Raw genomic sequence first — 19,076 nt, forward strand, 5'->3', positions numbered from 1 at the left:
AAAGGAGGAATAATTGGGAATAATCTATATTATTTTAGGCTCTTACATGCAGAAGTAGTTGAGTAGACAAAAAAAAGTCCACCTGTTCTACTTGTAATACATTGGACATTGTAACTGACATCTTTGGAAACCCACAAGATCTACTTTATCCTCGCAGAGCAGGTCAGCCGCATTTCAACTTTTGCCAAACCGGTTTTGAAGGAAAGAATATGCAGTACCTTGTTTTTCACGGGCCGGTTCAAGCTCCAACATCCCATAAAGACCCTTCACGCTAAAACATGACTAAGAAGGAAGGAAATTTCTGAAGATAGTGTCCTTGACGCTGTTGAAGACCACTTTGGCGTTGCCTGTGTCAGTGGCGCAAGTGTAGTGCATGAACAGAGGCTTCCTGTGGCTCTTGTAGGGAATCTTGTAAAGCTCCAGGAAGAATTCTCGGGCGCGTTTGGCATCCTTTCGAGGTCCTGGAAGAAGGAAAAATGTGAAACTTGATCATTAAGACGACTGGTGGCACGTGGGGGAAAACACACTCCTGGAACCCGAGAGAGCACCCTTGTATTGAGGAAAGTAGGTGGCCACATCGGAATATTGGATTTTCTCCTCCAGAAGGTCTTTTTTGTTCAGAAAAAGAATGAAGGAGGTCTCGCTGAACCACGGGTACTTGACGATGGTCTCGAACAAAGCCAGGCTCTCTTGCAACCGGTTCTAGCGGAGGACATTGAAAAATAACAATGATGATGTCATTGAACCAAGATTGTGAGAAAACACAAAAGGTCAAAAGGAAGGATTTTTGAAACTTACGTGCTCGGGGTCATCGAGCAGGACACTGTCGTACTCGTTGAGGGCGGCCAGGAAGATGATGGAGACCACGTTGTCCATGCAGTGGATCCACTTCCTCCTTTCAGAACGCTGACCGCCCACGTCCACCATCCTACACTCCAAAATCAGCATCATAAGTTCAAACAAGTTCACTTTCATTGATAATCAATAGGTGTGATACTTTACTTGAAAATGACATCCTTGATTTTAAAAGGGTACTCAATGATGCCCGTGGTGGGAACGCGGACCCTCAAGATGTCTTGACAATTAGGGACGTAACCTGGAGCAGTGATTCGGTCTATGTCTTTGAAGTAACTGTAACATCGATGGATTAATGTTAGCAATTTTTCGTTTGTCCCAAAAGGCAGATCAAAAAACAACTTACTAATTAGCCGAATCGGACAAGTAGAATTCGCGTCTTCTGTCGTAACAGCGCTGAAGGCCGAGATCGCTCCACAGCAGCTTGATGGCCTTCACTTGCCATTCCTCCAGCCTGTCCACCCTCTCGGATTCCACTTGGCTCAGGCGTTCCCCTAGGGCCTGGAAGATGCGTCAGAAAATACGGATCAAGCTGCTGATTATTATCAAATCAATTTACCGATTAATCGACAATTAAATTGTCTGGACGAATCATCAATGGGCAAAATAGTTGATAATTAGTTGTCTGCTAATCTGATAATTGTTACACTCCTAATCCACTTGATCGATTCTTATAAAGAAAACCACACAACATATCGCTTTATCTTCTCAGCCTTTGCCACATGTTGGAATTGTAATCTCGATTAAAACAGCGATAGCTCATGAGGTGCGCGGCGATGACGGCAAACTCGAATGGAATGCTGAAGAGCAAGGTAGTCGAAAGAAAAAAAAAAAGCACGGGTTCCCTCACAATGTTGCTGTCGTCTTCGTAGCGCATGCCGAGGACTCTCATGGCCTCGATGAGTGCCTGGATGGACGTGATGATGTTCTGGCACACCAAGCGAATGAAGGTCATCCGCTGGGCTTCGGTGTAGCCGTTGCCATGGAGGATGCGGATTTGCTTGAGAAAAGTGCTCTTGCCGCTCTCCGCTGTCCCTGGAGGGTGGGAAGAAAGCGATTAAAAAGCGACCCCGACCTTTGTTTTCGTCGTAGGTTAATGAACAATGCGCTAAATTATAGGTTGACTTGTGCATTACTTTCGATTAATTGGCTGAGCCGAAACCGAAACAAGGATCCGAAACAGCACAAACTGGCTGTAACCGGTTATTACCGAAATGGCAGCCATGAGGGCCTTTGTCAAGTTTCATTGGTTAACAATAAAAAAATAAGAACCGCATTTGTGGGAGGGGGCTGGGTTGTCCAAAAAAAAAAAAAAAAAAAATTCTGTAGACTATCAAATTGTCTTTCATTGCAAAGATTCACATAATGCTCAATATTTTTGGACGGTTCTCATTTCAAAAATATTTTTTTTAAAAGGCAAAAAAATAATATTTTTTATTATATGGGCAGTCATGTTTTGAGTTGATTTATGCTTTATTAAATTAAGATGTTAAAGGTTCTGACTCACCTAAAAAGAGGAGCTTGATGGACCTCTTATCCTCTTTCTTAGCCACGCTCAACCATCTCTCGATTTCGTTGTTCACCCTGCGCCTTTCGGCTTCTTCGTGGCTCAGGCAGAGGTCCGAGCAGCAGTCCATAGCGACGCCGGCAGCCTCCGCTTATGATGTGGCCACTCTTTCGGTTGCTCCGCTTAGATGTGGGTCCACATTCGGGCGAGACGACTCCAGGCTGGGACCTTGGCGACGGGCGTGTGCATCTGCCAGCTCATATCACACAGTTAAATAGGTAAGAACATTGACTAATACTCAGGACTCCAGAAAATCGAGTTTCAACGCGAGTGTCCTAACGAATGAAGAAGGCGTGTCAACAAAGGGGGCGGAGACTAATTGCTTTGATTTAGTGGTGCTGCTTCCTCATTCTTGGTATGCACAAAAAATAATTGTGTGAAGTGAAATCTCAGAATCAACACTGCCACATTGAGCTTTTTCATTTAAGTGGTTGTTTTAAATAAACTTTAGTCATTTCTTAGACGGCAATCAGTGACTAAGTGGAATTCTCCGTCTAAGAAATTGCCATTCACTTTGAAGTGAAAGCTCAAAAGTCCAGTCGCCCGTATCTCGAGGTACCACTGGAGAGTCCCTACCTCCTGATGTGGCGGGATTAGCCAACGCAAAATAGCTGGAAGGCAAACATTTCCAAGCAGGGGATTGGAATTCTGTTGACGGCATGAAATCCATCCTTGCACATCATCGCTTCCTGTGGGCTAAATCTCAGAGCACAACATCAACAACAACAAAAAACTCATGATGATGAAGCTGGCTGTGATGTTGCACCGGTTTGCAAACACACAAAAGACACAAACCTTTAACAACATTTGACTTTATTCAAATAATCTCACACGCGGATGCTGCATAAAACATCAATTGCAGTGAGTGGAATTCAAGCATAAATTTGACTGCAATTATTTTTAATAAGAAGACAAGAGGTTATGTAAACAGTACTGCAACCAATCTTCTGTAATTAGGCTTTAGTCGTTGACTGCGACAACTTAAAGAGCACTGAGATCAAGACCGCACTCGTTTAATGCCCGAGAGTTTATTTAACACACAGTTAATACTTTTCTCTCGGCGATCGGCCTCTTCCGCGATCGCCGTACCGTGTCATATTTATAGTACCGGTTTAGATTAACTACGAGCCCAATTCTACAGCTAGTTTGGCAAATGACACAAAAGACTGCAGCTTGATACAATCACCAAATTGTAAAGAAACAAAAGACAAATGAAAGAAAGAAATGCAAGCAGTATTCCCTTTGAAATGTGTTCATGTGCATAAAAGTGGATTATGAAGGAGACACTGAAAAAAAGAAGTCGAAATGTTACAAGAATAAAGCCGTTAAAAAAAAATGAATTATTCTTTCACGTGGAAAAACTTGATGAGATTAGTCACAACACTCTACAAGAATAAGCAGCGGGATTTCAAGACAATGAGGCGTGATTTTACAAAAATAACGTTGTGTACAGTTTCAGTTGAACTAAAAAGTTGTAATCTAATAGGAGTCATTTTATGCAAAAAAAAAAAAAACAACTTACAGTTCAACAAGAACAAAGAATTCTAGGAGAATATATTCGGAATTCTACGAGAATAAAAAAGTCAAGGCGCCTTCTTTTTTACTCATGATTAAAGTTGTAATTTTGTGAGAAAGATGTATCTTCTGCAAATAAAATTTGATGTGCTCATAATTTAACCGGAGCAGATTTCATCTGACTAAAGTCGCAATTTTACGCGAAAAGCTGTGATATTAGGAGGAAAAAAAAAACTTGTACCGTTGAGGGAAGATACGGTTTCATGATAGAGTGGTGTTTTAAATTGCGATTAAAGCATTAAATTAAAAAAATAGTACTAGTAATGCATGTTTCAAATCAGAACACTTCATTTATGAGGAAAAAAGTCGTAATTTCACACGAAATGTTAATTAAATAAAAAAGTGCAAAATTTGGCGACAAAAGTGGTTTACGTTCCGAGAACAGTCATCGTGTGACCAAAAAAAAAAAATTTAAATCTACAAAAATTAAGTTGGAATGTTTGTACAATAAAGTATTTTTAGTACGGCTCTTTGTATTTGTCATTCATTTAAATTGAATGTGAAGTTTTATTCACAAAAGACCCCCAAAATATTGTATTATTCTCGGAAAATTACAACTTTTTTTCTTTGTGTTATTCCCGCAGCATTGCGAATGTTTTCTCGCAAATGAATTTTTTTTTCAGTGTGGCAAATCAATGCCGTGCACACGGCGAAACATTAAAAATAAAGAATGCCGACTCGCATCAAGTGCTCCAAAATGGTGACTTGTTACTCAAGTGTTCAAATGAGCGAAGGCCTAAAAGGTCAACGTGCAATTAGTGTTGATTACGACTGGCTTATGGAAAGCCGTTTGAGCATCCATTTCATAACTCTCATATCCAGCTCGACCGTAATGCTGACTAGTAAGACAACTAGTATGGAGGGTTGTGCGATATATCGAATAAACGGTATATGTAAGACGTAAATACATACACATCGGTTTTGTGGGGTTGATCACGTGACGCTCAGAATGTGAGCCGACGGCTTTTTGACATCAATTGCTGTCGACAACAGGGGGCAGTACAGTGTCAAAATGGCTGCTTCCTGTGATAGATGAAAATAGGTGGATTAATTTGATGAATTCATCAAGGCAATTTTAATCAGAATACCTTGTTTCATTTTCTTCCTTAAATTTCCCCCTTTTAACTGGATATATGGAGGATATGGAAAATATGCTCAACTGGCTTTTCATACTGGCTTTTCTTTAGAGGCACACATGAGCTACTGTTAAGTGTAACCGACTCGCACCTGCGCAGAAAGTAGTCCCTCCGTTGTCCATGCACAGTAATCCACCGACCGCCGCTGGGTCATTCTTGTACGCTTTGTCCACTCAGGCAGCAGTTTAGTGATCAAAGGTTTGAATACATCAGTAGTACCGTCTTTGGGGCGCTCCGTTGCCGCCATCTTGCATCATAGTGGTCAACTTGCCAGGCTTTTCAAGCGGCGCCCCCACCCTCCCTCCATCACCACCACAGAACCCCGACACCGTACCTCCGCTTCACACCAGGTTGTAGTCTTCAAGGTTGCCTTGCAGAATATGGTCCTTGACGGCGTGGAAGACGAAACGGATGTTGTCCGTGTCGGTGGCGCAGGTGAAGTGGTAGTAGATGAGCTTCTTGCGGTTGGGGTGCAGGTTGACGAACATGTTCAGGATGAACTCCTGGGCCGCTTTCACGTCCCGCTGCGGACCTGAAAGGGAGCCGGAATGCAAATGAGAAGCCACCAATCACGTTTTTTGCGGCATCGACAAATTCACCAATGTTACAGCGCTGTAACAAAATATCAAATGATTAAAATGTATGATGTAATAGATTTTTTCCAGACCCATACATCATTTTCACAAAAATTTCTCTTTTAAATTAAGTAGTTTTTTTTTAACATTTGTGCAATATTTTAAAAGTTACAAATTACGTTGCTGCTCCTCTTCCTTTGCTCACCGTTATATTCAGGAAAGTAATCGACCAAATGCGAGTGCATGATTTTCTCCTCCAGCAAATCAATCTTGTTGAGGAACAAGATGACCGAGGATTCTTCGAACCACTCGTAGGTGATGATTGTTCGGAACAAGGCCATGCTCTCCTCCATGCGATTCTTCAAAAAGAGAATATTGATGAATAAAAGGTAAGAGCAAGGAAGGTGATCTGGACGAGCCCGAGAGCGTGACTAAAGAGCTCCCCCTGCAGGCCAATGAAGCACACTGCTGGGTGTCACCTCGTGCGCCGACTCCACCAGCGCTTGGTCGTACTCGCTGAGCGCCACCAGGAACATGATGGACGTGACTTTCTCAAAACAGTGGATCCACTTCCTCCTCTCCGAGCGCTGCCCGCCCACATCCACCATCCTGCGGCGGAAACAAAAACCTTGCGGCGACCCGCTTATTTCCCCACGGAAGGTGTCGGCGGACTCACCTGAACACCATGCTCTCCAGGTCGAAGGGGTACTCGATTATGCCCGTGGTGGGCACCCTGACCCGTAGCACGTCCTGCTGTGACGGCAGGTACGTGGCGTCAGCGATGCGGTCCAAGTCGTTCAGGTAGCTGCAGATAGGGGAACAAGTTGAGCATCCAAGAATTGAGCTATGGCGCCTTTTCTCGATTAAATACAAAACCCTCACGTCTCGATTTCAAAAATTCTAAATGGTGGAAAATGATTGATCATGTTTTTTTAATATGGCAAAACCCTGGCAGTCTTCTTTTATCGATCGATCAAATCGAGTCAATCCAGAGGCCGCTTATGCGGCTGGCATAACAAAACAACGGAAAGTATTCGGCGGGTATTCGGCGTGCTAACACTCCACTCACTATTTGGCCGAGTCGGAGAGCTGGTATTCCCTTTTGCGATTATAACATTCTTGGATGCCCGGGTCGGCCCACAGGCTCTTGATGGCGTCCACGTAGACTTTTGTAAACGTCGTCACCGTCTCCACGTTTACCTCGCTGACAGTACTGGCGTTGGCCTGAATATAAGACAAAAACAAAGCACATGATTTGTGGAGGTTAAAAAAAAAATGTGCTGCAGCCTGTGTGGGTATTGTTTTTGCGGCCAATTAAATCACAAGCAAGAACGCACATGTTTAAACTGTTGACCTCCTTTTCTTTCATGACAAAAACTTCCTCGCAAGTTGACTCGATATATCCAGTGAACTCCCTCATAAACAACATGGAAGTTGAGCAGGAGTAGTGCGGGGAGACACACCGTGCGCGTGTGTGTGCGTGTCTTTGATGTTTGCCGTCTAATCGTTGCAGGAGGACATCGAGCGCTTCCGGTGAAATGCATTTAGCAGGCCGCCTAAGTGCCGCCGCAGCAGAGTTCTGAGTAAAATCTCGTTGAGATAATCTCCCCGAGCTTGGCCGATGGATGTCTTCCTGGAATCTTCAGCCACCCCTAATGCTCTGCCTCGCCGCCTGGCAGCAAATTCTTCCCGTCAATGCGCAGGCCAGGTTGACGCCATTTTACCGCGGTGCTGACAAGAGGATATTCTGGAGCCATTTTGCGCCTCGTGAAGGGCAAAACATTTGTAATTTGGAGTCTTTCATAAAGCAGCTTTTGTTTTGTAACCCCGAGAGAAGGTTTCTAAAACTGTGGCGTAATAATTAGCAACACACCATTAGTTGGAGTTAGCCAAGCGCTCATCCAGTCGTGCACAAAATTGTGCACCCTCTGTGGTTTCTTTAACGATTTCACTTCCATAACACTCAAAAATGCTGACGCGGAACCAGTTACTGTGACATGACACGCACGTGAAGTACTGTTCTCCGGGGACTTTCCTGGTCTCTACCTGGAACTTGCGCACTTTCCACGTCCTTGTGTGGGCGAGATAATTGGAGTGATTAATAAGTTCCGGTTGCCTCAATTAAAAAATTGGCGTTTATCTCTCACGTGCGAAGAAATGTAAGTGTGCTTTATTTGGCCCGCAATAAAAAAAAAAACAAATATTGAGAGTAAACAGAGAAGGTTCACGATTAAGCTACAATGATCATTTTTCCCCCAGAGCAGAAAAAATATGTATACAAAAGAAAAAACACAGGTTTGCCTTTTGCTCCGCTAGCTTTATGCTAAAAACAAATAGCATCTATGTTGCAACATAAGCAAAAGGCTGAACACAAACACTGCAGCAACACATGTAGACAGACAATATGACGAAAAAATACAATTAGTGTCATACTGATGAACAAGGAGGTGTTGGAGATACTGCATCGCCCTGAACAGTACCTGCCTTCTATCGCCCCCAGGTGGCCAAGGCATGCACAGTACACACCATAAGGAGCAGCACAATGTCCATTGAATTGATGCAGTGTAACTGTTTAGTTATAATAGCTACAGAAAATATTTGAAATCTTCACTGGATGAGAAAAACAATTGTCTGTGTAAACGCTGCGCAGGACCGAGCTTGTTTTTAGCGAGTGTCTGTCAGCGGAGTGCAAAACTAAACAGGGCCGCAAATTACCAGAAGTGATCCAGTTAATACAACACAGCACACCCCGCCCTCCCTTTTGCAGCAGTCATTGTATAAACTGACAATAAAAACTCCGGTATGCGCGAGTTCTTCTCATACCTTGTTGTACTGGTACTTGTAGGGGATCCGAAGCGTCTTCATGGCCTGGATCATGGCCTGCATGGCGGTGAAGATGTTCTGGTACACTAGCCTGGTGAAGGCCCGTTTGTCTTCATCAGAGTAGCCTCTGCCATGGATGATCCTCATTTGCTTGATGAAGGTGCTCTTACCACTCTCGCCAGTCCCTGGAAAATAAAATATATTTTAAAAAATACAGTATGCTTCCAAAAACTGGGAAGCAATGCTGCCAAATTTGGAATTCAACAGGGACGATTCTAAAATGGTACCGTTTTTGATACCACTCTTTGAATTTAATTAACTTCATACTTGACACATTTTAAAAAGGGATGAATTGTACACTATTAATGTGCTCAACTTTTGACAGGGATTTTTAAATGCTATAGATTTTATTTTTAAGTCCAGTCATTGAAATGTCACACCCGGAGGGGACAAATAGTTTTTGTTTTCTTCCTGCACTTGAATAATGTACACCCACAGCGGCTGTTCGCTTTCGTCTGTCATGCATGACATTTATAAACTATTGTGTAATCAAAGGCGTCGCAACTGAGCACAACGACGAAATTGTATGTTTGATAACACAACTTCCAGACACAACAATGTGCAAATATCGATTATGAAGTGCGGGATTGACTTCATTTACCGAGCAAGAGGAGCTTGTATTCCCGTTTCGAGTCTCTCTTATTGCGGCGTAGTTGCCTCTCGATCTCGTCGTTGATCCTCCGAGCCTCTTTGGCCTCCGGGCTGAGGCAGCAAGCCCCCACCGCCATCAGGGTCATCTTGCCCGTCTTCAGGCGTCGCCCTCCCTGGGCACGGACACAAACATGATGCCGTTTAAGCGCGGAGTGAGGGTGGGATAAAGGTGGAGGGTGGGGAGAGGGGGCAAAACAACCACGAGTCGCTCGGCTCGTTTAGAAGCACAAGAGAAGTCACGAAAGTTGACTTTACCTTATTATAACACTTTAAAGTGCTAAATGAAGTCGAGCGAAGAAGTTTTTACGACTGTCAGCGGGCGTGGTGGACGTGCCAAATATGGCGGAGTTCACTTCATGGCCACATAAAATGAAATTTTTAACTCTGACAAAAAGTAGCCAAACCTCGTCGATAAGGAAGAGAGAGAAAAAAAAAACCGAACTCCGCAGCTTCTTTTTTTTGGTCTTCTACGCGGAGTGGAGGTCTCTGTCTTACCGCTGCTACCCCCCTCGGTGCGCGCTGGTTCACTGAGCCCCGCGCGGATGGCGCATGCGACGGGGAGAAGAGGGGACTGCTACTCGCTCTCTCTCCGGTGATGGGAAAGCGTGCGAGTTCTCGTCGATTACATTACTGCAAGTCGTTTCCTGTAATAAACGAGAGTGCACGCTGCGGATGGATGTGACACATGTGACACTAAAGTATCGCGATATTTTAACAACCAGGACCAAATTGGATCACGGTACAAAGAATCGATTTAAAATGAAGAAAATCCAGACCATCACTTTTCTTTTGCGCGTTTGACACATTTTTAAAATAGCATAAAATTTAAATGAAATAAAATTAGAAGTTAATGATGATTGAAAAAAAATCTTTATTTGCCAATCACAGATACATATAAAGAGTATCATTTTTTCGCCATTTCACAAATGGCTATAAACCACTAAAATGATCAAATGTAAGAATACATTTAACACTTAAACAAAACATGAAATATCAAAGCATTCATTTGGCGAGAGAAGGGGAAAAATGCATGTAAATATTATATACACAATTTGTACAGTGACTCGCCGCTCTATGAAAAATGTAAAAATCTCTTTAAAAGTATCAAACATTCATCAAACGTGTCATTTTTTTTAGAGTTATACTAAGACATGTACATTAAAATGTTAGCTAAAGAAATGGAAAACCACAAGCCTCTGAAAAAAACATTCACAGTTAACCATTTTAGTTTTGTCACGAGGTTGGCAACTAAGAATGCTAAGCTAATTGCTGCTCATCAAGTGTGAAACTTCATTTAAAAAAGTTGCATGCTCCACTGTAATGCAAACAACATTAATGTCAAATGTAATGGCATCATGTCTTTGAAAGTCATCAACACCGGCACAGAAATGTTTTGGGGCAGCTTCTTATATATATATTTTAACAATATCCCCAGAAGCTTCAACAGATTTGGTAGAACCAACCAAGGGCTTGGCTTTGCTCATCTTGCTTCCGTCCTAGAAGAATCGACCGGAATATTGCTTCACGCTGGAGGAAAAACAGAAAAGTCACAAAAAAAAACTCAAGCTTATGTACCTTTAGCAGTGATGAAAGCCTTTATAGTCTTTTTGAATATCTTTGGGCAGTTTTTCCCGATTTTTCTGTACTCTCCTCAGATTTGTGCCTTCAGACAATCTTGTCTTGGAGGTCAACAGATGGACTATACCTGTTACGGGAAATTTGGGAGTCACCTGTTCTGCAGAAGGTACTGTGCGTTCTGGATCTGGTCCTGCGTTCCGATGATGGTAATGATGCGGTCCTCCGAGCCCTCCAGCGGCTCGTCGATTTTGATGGACGCTCCGGACTCGTGGCGGATCTGCTTGATCCTCTGGCCGCCTTTGCCAATGATGGAGCCGGCGAGCTGCGGAACAGCCACAAAAATTTTCCCCACTCTTCCACATCTTTTGTTTCATTGAACACTTACGTCTTTGGGGATGGTGACCTGCGTTGTGATGACTGGCCCTCCCATGTCGCTGTACGAGCCTCGGCCACCTGGCAAGCCGAACGCAAAATGAGTTTTTATTGCGCATTACAAGGATGGAGAAAAAAAATAACCCAAATTCCCCATTTTACTCACTGGAATGAAAGTGATCCCAGGAATTGTTATCTGGAAGACATTAAAATAGAAGACAATTATTGAAAATTAGCCAACATTCTTTCTAAACCAAAGCACAATGGGTTGAAATCTTCAATGTAGTCATTCATTTGAATGCACGCAGGATTAGCACAAAGACTCACCATAGCCGCCTCCACTCTGTATTTCGCCACGAGGAGAGAAGAAAAATCGGGTTTAGTGTCAAAGTAAAGACGCCGTGCTCACAGCCGTAACTTATTATAGGGCTTATCATCTTAATATTCATTCGATTGAACGTTTCTGACAAGCGGGCTCGATTTAATAAGTACACCAAGTGAGACTCTGGATACATTCCAGGTGGCTTTGGACACACGTTGTTGAATTGAAATGTCACACCCGCAGTCCCTTCTGACACAACTTGAACTTTGGAACTGACTCTCCTGCCGCATAAGCACGTCTCCATTATTGTATAACTTATAAGACACGTATGTGGGTCAAGTCGAAACTTTAACGATCTTGGAACGGTGCCTCGGTTGACGCCTATTTGGCTAAAACTAGTGTTGTATCAGCAGCATAAGCATTTCCTTGACTAAGGGGGGGATAATCATGATAAATTGTTCGTTTTTATTTTTTATATATATATTTTATCCTCCTTGTTACCTCCCCTGGCTGACCTCATGTTCTTGTAGTGGAGTGACTCAACAGCCCATCTGACGGTGGCAGCCATTCGGCCTCTGTTTGACGCAATTATTCCACACGATTCAATTACTAACGACCGCATCACGGATTAATTATTATAAATTTGAAGGGAAGCAGCACAGGAACGACTCTGCTCGCTCCCCTGACAGATCTCCGAAAGGCGTACTCGGCAAGCAGAGGAGACAAGCGTTGCCGGGCAACCGCAGGCCTCTGAAAATAAAAAAACGGCGTCAGCGTCGGTGGCCGCTCTGCTCGTACTACGCTCGGGAGAGGAATTCCGATCGCATCCTGTTGTCGGGAGAGAAGTGCGCAGACGTCGGCGCTCACCATGCTGTCGTAGCGTTCTCCTCCGCGGCTTCTTCTGTCGCTGCACACAGGTAGAAGATTAGCATTCACGTGGTTAGCGATGGAGGAACGACACGAGAGGACATTTTTAGCCTCACCTTGGTCTGTCATCGTGATAACTGCTGTGGGAGAATCGATCGCTGTGAACAAGAACCATCATTAGAAAAAATGTAAAATCTTAATACTGCCATTTTGATTTCCATTGGAGAACATTGCTAGAAAAGAAGCACACCTTCCTCGCGGCGGTGGCGGCGGGAGCGGCAGGTTGCGTGCCCGGCTGCCCACGCGTCCACGACTCAGCGGCGGCGGCGGACCCCGGCGGGGGCTCAGGTCGTCGTAATCCCGGCGAGAGGGGGGCGGCGGGCGGCTGCTGCGTGCGGGGGGCAGGCGCTCGAAGCCGCTTCGCACGCGGATGGGGAAGCCGCCGCCGGGCCGTCTGCCGCGCTCCTCGAACATGACGGTGAAGCCGCCGTAGTCGTACGTTTCGTCGTAGAAGTTGGGATCGTACGGCTGGGCGCGCCCTTTGATTGGCGACTGGAACATACCGACAAGCTGTGTGAGAAGATGCCTGTGGAAGTCTAGAAACTAGATTCGGACTCACCTCGGCCACCAGTTCTAGAATGACTTTGATACATTCGACGACTCGCTCCGGCTTCCCGCCCACAGATACGACTCTGTCCGTAGAATGAGGACAACAGTCCTGGAACAGCTTGATGGTCGTGAGTGTATTCTAATCGGGGGACATCGACGCCACAAATGTGTCAAGAGCAGGATGGCATAAGGTCATTTCCGAGCAAGACTTCCGCCCTACCTCTCGCAGTTCCTTGATCTTGCTGCCTTTCACGCCGATGATCCCGCCCGCCAAGCTCTGATGGATCAACAGGCGGAGCTCGCAGTCAAAGTCGATGCCACTGTAGTGCTGGTACTTGTGATACAAACGCAACAATTAGGACTAGTTAAGTGCCTTGCGGATAATCACGATGCATCCTGCTGGACTTTATGCTTGCTCAAATGGAAATTAAGGAGTTTTACCTCCTCTAAAGTGGGTATAATCTTCAGCAGAATGTCTCCTATGGTGTCAATGTTGGCGTTTACGCTGAGGATCCTGTCGAGAAAGCCAAAACAAGGCGTTACAGAAAGAAGACGCCAAAATCACAAAGAACAAGTCCAAAATCACAAAGAACAAATCATCAGGGTAACACGTGTATAAAAAGTCTTGGATGAAGATTCATCAAACTTGGAAAAGAAGAAACTAAGACTAACATGCACTTAAATCAGATTATCTCGGAAAGACGGACGGTTTTGGAATGACGACAATTAAAAGGAGGTCGGGGAGGGGGGGGGGGGGGGGGGGGGGGGGCTGGGACAGTTCTTGATTTAAAATGACAAAACACAAAGTGGGAAATTTAACTGAAGCAAGATCTCACGACACAATGCCAGCACCACGTCGCACTGGAAGACGGAGGAAGGGGATGAGTCGAATCGATCGGCGATTCTCAACTGGTGGGATGTATTGAAGCCCAAAAATTGAGCTCAGTGGAATTGAAACTTTGAAAAATGAGACCAGTTGAGAAGTCCAGTCAAGGGCGACATGTTAATGGTAGGTGGGGGTGGGGGGGTGGGGGGGGGGGTGGGGGGGGGGGGGGTGAGTGGTTGCAAAGCGACAATGCATGGGAGATACCATAATGCAGGGAAATGGAGAGTTGCAGAACGGGAGAGAGAGAGAGAGGGAGAGAGAGAGTTCGATGGGTGGGGGCTTGAGTACAAAGATGTCCGCCCGCCTAGTGCAAATTCGGTCGGACGGCATAATCTCGCGGTTAAAGACGTTTAGGAATGGATAGAAACATCAAGAGGACATGTGGAGGGGGTTGGGGAAGGTAGGGGTAGAGGGGTTTTGGTGGTAAGGGGGGTGGGGGCACTGTCATCATTTGTATCAAATATAAACGTAGCAGTGAAAAAAAAACAGAAGGCAGCTTATTCATGACGTTGTCATCAGGCAAGAATTGGTGGGACATACCGCTCTGGACCACTGCTGTCTGGGACTGATACACTGGCATTGTACTGCATGAAGGTGGAGGTGGTGGTGGTTGGAGAGCATTGGGCGGGGGCAGAGGGGAGGGAGGGGAGGGAGGGGGTGGGTTCAATCACATGTTAGGGGCACGGGTTATGGGCAAGGTCGACCAGGGGGGTGGCAGGTGGGCGGACGGGCGGGCGGGCGGGCGTTCGGGGTTGGGTTGGGTCGACGCAGGAGGGGCATGTCGGTCCAGTACATGGGCAACGGGTGGCCAAAACATTCACCAAAAAAACAAAAAGAAAGAAAGGACAAAGGGGGGGAGAAGGGGGAGAAGGAATAGATTTTTAATTGAATGCACGCTGAACTTTTAATTTTTTTTTTTTTTAGGCAAAATGTGACAGAAACAGAAGCGTGGCCTGGTCAAAATAAACCACCACAACGTATCCCGCACGGGACTTTTTTTCATGCGTCATGTTAAGCAGATAGATGGAAGTTTACACCAAATATGAGGGAGATTCCATTTTTGCCCAAAACGTCAACATGTAGGGATGAGTATAATCATTAACACATCCAGGAATTCCCCAAAGTCGGGTGCGCAGGGTGGTGCGTGAATTCAAGATGGAGGACATGGAGCTAATTGTTGAAAATCGTATTTAAAAAAAAAAAAAAAACGACTTAATTAACCGATTATCAGCCCATCCCTACATTTAAACAGACAAAATGTGAAGTCGTTCTGAATTAAAGCAAACGTGAATGAGGAAATCCATCCAAATGTAACAATTACTTCACAAATCAACCGCCGAACTTTGCGAGTGTTTACTCACGTCGGTGCGCAGAGCTTTAATGTTCTTGCCGCCCTTTCCGATAACAGCGCCGGCATTCTGTGAAGCAGAGAGGGGAGGGGTCATTCTCAGAAAACGGGGGATAAAAACCAAGGTAAACAACAGTGACAGGTGGCTGCCTCACTTTGCTCTGGAGCAGCACGCGAAGCTCTAACATCTCGTCGGTGTTGCGGGAGCGCTTGAAGGCGTGCTCCTCGTCCATGTCCTCTGCTGGACGCTTACCTGACGGGGAAGACCACCGAGGACACATCGTATGAATGTTGATAATAAAGTTGAATGTGTGACTACAACTTGACTGCTTTAAATAAGCAATATTTCAACACCAGGAAAATTGATTTATACTTCTGTCGTCTCTTTCAGTAATGGGGTAAGCGTTCAGGCCTAATATATATACTATATATATAGTATACTCTGGGTAGCACTTGCTTTTTACTGTTTATCAGTTGGTAGCCAAGCACAGACTGGAAAGCACTCAGATGCACTGTGTTCCCTTCCTGAATTTGAAAAAAAAAATGTGCTTGGGAGCCACAAAACAGCAGTATTCCTCCACCATCTGCTATGCAGCTCCAGCAAGGAATGATCTATTTTCTTTTGCTTCAAATGAGCCAGTTCTGCTGGATGCTGTCAGGAAAACGAAAATTATTGTGCAAAAAATAAACCCTTGCTGATTCACAAATTTGCCTATTTATGAATTTACTTGTAGGACAAAAAACTCATTATTTGCTTCATGGTTGTGAGTGAATTAAAAAAATTATGCATCTGTTTACTGTATTGCTTAAATATACGGTATATATACTGCATTTATTTAAATTAAAAAAAAAAAGCTTGAGTTTACCATTGGTATCAGTGGCACCGAATGTGAGATCTTCGTCCTGCTGTTCAATTTGCACCTCCATTGTGTGATTTGCACCTGCAAAAAAATACAAAAAGTGATTGTTATGAGGTGCAAGAATTGTTTTAATGTGGGTCCACCAAATCAAAAAATTAGATTTATGAATTCCCCAAATATCAACAAATCACGTCCAGATTAATCAGATCGTGACGTCAGTGATTTAATTAAAAAGGCCGACATCCAAACGTACATACTAAAATGCATTCAACAATCACCATTCACAAAGACAGTTGATTTTTTAAAAATCTTTTTATGCTTTTAGCAAACAAGCGCATTTTTTAACGTGTTGCCCCGCCCCCTCCCGAAATCGACGCTCACTTGTGGAGTGAATACAAGCGCAACCCTCATCATGTACTCGAGTTAAAAATAAACGACGCGTAGTTAATGACGTTTATAAAAGATTTTACGACATTAACGATACTCAAATGTCCCGTTGATAAGCGTCAGGGCGAGCTGCTTTAAGCTTTTCTTTCATAGCGGCTAAATTGACGTGATTTGAGATGCTAACCGCTAAGCTAAACGCTCGCGAGGCGTGTCCGTCTCCACGAGACGGCGGGCGGGATGCGACAGCGCAGCGAGTTAAACGTGCATTTTTATTCCTATAGGCGTGAAAATGTCTACACGCAATGTTACCTCCACCCACCCCAAATAAATAAAAATACGTCAATGTTTGCGTCTAACCGTCGTCTGCCACGCTATTCTGTTGCCTTGGAACGAACGCAAAGCTTTTACAGCATGGAGGGGGGTGACACTGTGGTTTGCTTGTGGTGTAGTCACACGGCAACGCCGACGGGCGGGGGACACACAGCTCCGCGCGTATCACCGCCCCATCGGAACACGCGCTGTTGCGATCAAACTTCTTTGTTTCCATTATGACAGCTTCCCTGATTTTGGCCTGAAAGGTGCATTCCTAACACCTCAACGTTGACTGTCAGGTTGACTTCTGACACGTAACTTGAATAAAAATAGTCAACAGTAGAGATGTAAATCTTTTGCTGAAAAAAAAAAACAATTCACGTGTGTTTAGTACTAAATCATCTTGTACACTTGTAATTTTTTGTGAAATTTGTCAGAAGAAATGCGTGTGGTGATTATAACCATAGAACAGGAAACAGACTGTAGTTAAACGCATGACGGCAAGGAGAGAAATCATGTCAATGCATTTAAGAGAACAAACTCGCAAATACAAAAAGTCAACATTACAAGGAATAATAATAATAATTCCGTATGAACAGTTAAATGCCTTGTGATGGCCACATTTGATGAATTGATTTCCCATTAGGCAAAATCCAGCCACCTCATTGCATGGATTGGCAGCCTCCATTTTAGATCCAATCAAGTAGTGGAGAGAGCTCGTAGAGCTTTGCCTTGCAACTTCACGTATGCAGGCTTTTGTCTCTCTCACTCGCTCTCTACAACTCTCCTATATTCTGAGGTTACCATGGCGACAGTTTTAATTCGGTTCTTCATGTTTCTCAGGAAGGGGTGGATGGATGGTAGAGTGCGTGTGTGTGTGGAGGGGGGGGGGGCAGCGTGTACATATTTTCATCCGCAACCATAGCGACACTTGACATTGTCCGCGATGTTTCTAAAAAAAAAAAAAAAAAAATGCCATGGTGACGCGCTCACTGATTCCACCGTGTGTCTACGTGTGTCACATATACACAATCTGGTATGCTCCGATCTTGTCATGGCAGCAAACAGGATTTATTGTCTTTTTTTTTTTCGCAACATATTTCCTGTCACTATAATTTTAATAGTTTTATTATAATTATTTTTTCCTATCAATCTATATAATTAGCTATTTACGTATTATATTTATGAGTGTAGTTTTGGATCTATTTATATCATTTATTAATTGCACAGGCAGCGCTTTTAATTAACGTACAATTGTAAAAAAGAGGGACCCGCCGTAAAATCAATTCTAAAATAGTGAAACTACTCTGTTTCAAGGCAGAGGGAAGAAAAAGAGTTTGCAGCATAACACTGCCACCTGGTGGAATCAAATAGAAATTGATGGGATTTGTCAGCATCTGCTCGCTCTATAATCATTTTTAGCATGTGGATGAAGTTTGATTCATTGGACTGCTGCATATTGTCACTTTAAACGTTTTCTTCTGTAATATCATCAAAATCTTGCCATCATCTGTTTGAGAACTAAAAATGGCAACTGATGTAGAAATGTAATCCTTTAGTGTTTCCAAGCTCAGTAGATGACATCTCGAGCTGGTAAAGATGAATAATTATCGTTCGAATCAAATTTGTAGTAGTAGAATTTTTCATGGGGGCATCTGGTCTCCTGCGTCAACTGTGGACGTCACACCACGTGTGCGTGTGTGTTATGTGTGTAGAAGAACTTAGTGTGAATGTTGATTGTGGTGTGCTATGGACTTTTTCAATTAAAAAAGGAAAGACATATAGGAAGGATGTGAGGATGACTAAAAGCAGGTGAAAGAAGGAAGACGTTTAGAAAGAGAAAAAAGTTTGAAGTGAAGAGAGGCTGGAAGGGAAAGCAGAAGGAAGGATGGAAGGAAGGACAGAAGTAAGAGTGAAAGAAGCAGGAAGGAAAGAAGGGAGGACTTATGTGAAGAAAGGATGATGTAAGGGGAAGGATGGAATCTTAATTTGAACTATTTAAAAAAAAACATGGACACTTACTTTTGGCTCACCCTTTAAGGTGGGTGTAATCAGGTAGTCGTCGTCTTCCCTGCATCACCTCGTGCGTGGGGAGGGAGGGGGGGCAGAAAAAGAAGGAGGGGGAGGAAGGAAGGAAGGAAGGAGGGGGGTCCGTCCATCCAGCCTTCCTGTCTGCCTATCGATCTCCAAACATCTGGAACACGTCATATTTGTTTTTACAAGGCAAAAAAAAAAAAGGAGTGAAGAAGGGGGTGGGGGAGGCATGCGGGCTCCGGAGGAGTGAGACGGCATC

General features: G+C 44.1%; 3 protein-coding genes across 9 annotated transcripts; all 3 read right to left on the reverse strand.

Moving 5' to 3' along the window:
- Window positions 1-10: 10 nt before the first annotated feature.
- LOC125979576 (guanine nucleotide-binding protein subunit alpha-14) lies at window positions 11-2,719 on the reverse strand. Its single transcript, XM_049737942.2, has 7 exons — window positions 2,363-2,719; window positions 1,706-1,890; window positions 1,202-1,356; window positions 1,003-1,131; window positions 799-928; window positions 549-702; window positions 11-461 (listed from the first exon to the last, which is right to left on the reverse strand). Exons 1-7 carry the CDS (start codon window positions 2,490-2,492, stop codon window positions 283-285), a joined length of 1,062 nt encoding a protein of 353 aa, XP_049593899.1. The 5' UTR covers window positions 2,493-2,719; the 3' UTR covers window positions 11-282.
- Window positions 2,720-4,567: 1,848 nt separating this feature from the next.
- LOC125979574 (guanine nucleotide-binding protein G(q) subunit alpha) lies at window positions 4,568-9,893 on the reverse strand. Its single transcript, XM_049737941.2, has 8 exons — window positions 9,498-9,893; window positions 9,193-9,355; window positions 8,532-8,716; window positions 6,778-6,932; window positions 6,385-6,513; window positions 6,188-6,317; window positions 5,914-6,067; window positions 4,568-5,665 (listed from the first exon to the last, which is right to left on the reverse strand). The coding sequence occupies exons 2-8, from the start codon at window positions 9,326-9,328 to the stop codon at window positions 5,475-5,477; spliced, it is 1,080 nt and encodes a 359-aa protein (XP_049593898.1). The 5' UTR covers window positions 9,329-9,355; window positions 9,498-9,893; the 3' UTR covers window positions 4,568-5,474.
- Window positions 9,894-10,093: 200 nt separating this feature from the next.
- Window positions 10,094-18,906, reverse strand: hnrpkl (heterogeneous nuclear ribonucleoprotein K, like). 7 transcript variants are annotated; one of them, XM_049737925.2, is made up of 16 exons: window positions 18,806-18,906; window positions 16,091-16,165; window positions 15,380-15,477; window positions 15,238-15,294; window positions 14,417-14,460; window positions 13,432-13,504; window positions 13,211-13,324; window positions 13,001-13,129; window positions 12,632-12,933; window positions 12,498-12,539; window positions 12,382-12,421; window positions 11,520-11,535; window positions 11,359-11,388; window positions 11,206-11,273; window positions 10,973-11,142; window positions 10,094-10,769 (listed from the first exon to the last, which is right to left on the reverse strand). In XM_049737925.2, the coding sequence occupies exons 2-16, from the start codon at window positions 16,149-16,151 to the stop codon at window positions 10,739-10,741; spliced, it is 1,275 nt and encodes a 424-aa protein (XP_049593882.1). In that variant the 5' UTR covers window positions 16,152-16,165; window positions 18,806-18,906; the 3' UTR covers window positions 10,094-10,738. The 7 variants fall into 7 exon arrangements, with proteins under 7 accessions (XP_049593882.1, XP_049593883.1, XP_049593879.1 ...); XM_049737926.2 differs by lacking the exon at window positions 18,806-18,906 and adding an exon at window positions 16,829-16,940 and having other exon boundaries at window positions 13,211-13,318; XM_049737922.2 differs by lacking the exon at window positions 18,806-18,906 and adding an exon at window positions 16,829-16,939.
- Window positions 18,907-19,076: the final 170 nt, after the last annotated feature.

This window comes from Syngnathus scovelli, chromosome 13 (genome assembly GCF_024217435.2).
Source record: "Syngnathus scovelli strain Florida chromosome 13, RoL_Ssco_1.2, whole genome shotgun sequence".
Taxonomy (NCBI): Eukaryota; Metazoa; Chordata; class Actinopteri; order Syngnathiformes; family Syngnathidae; genus Syngnathus; species Syngnathus scovelli.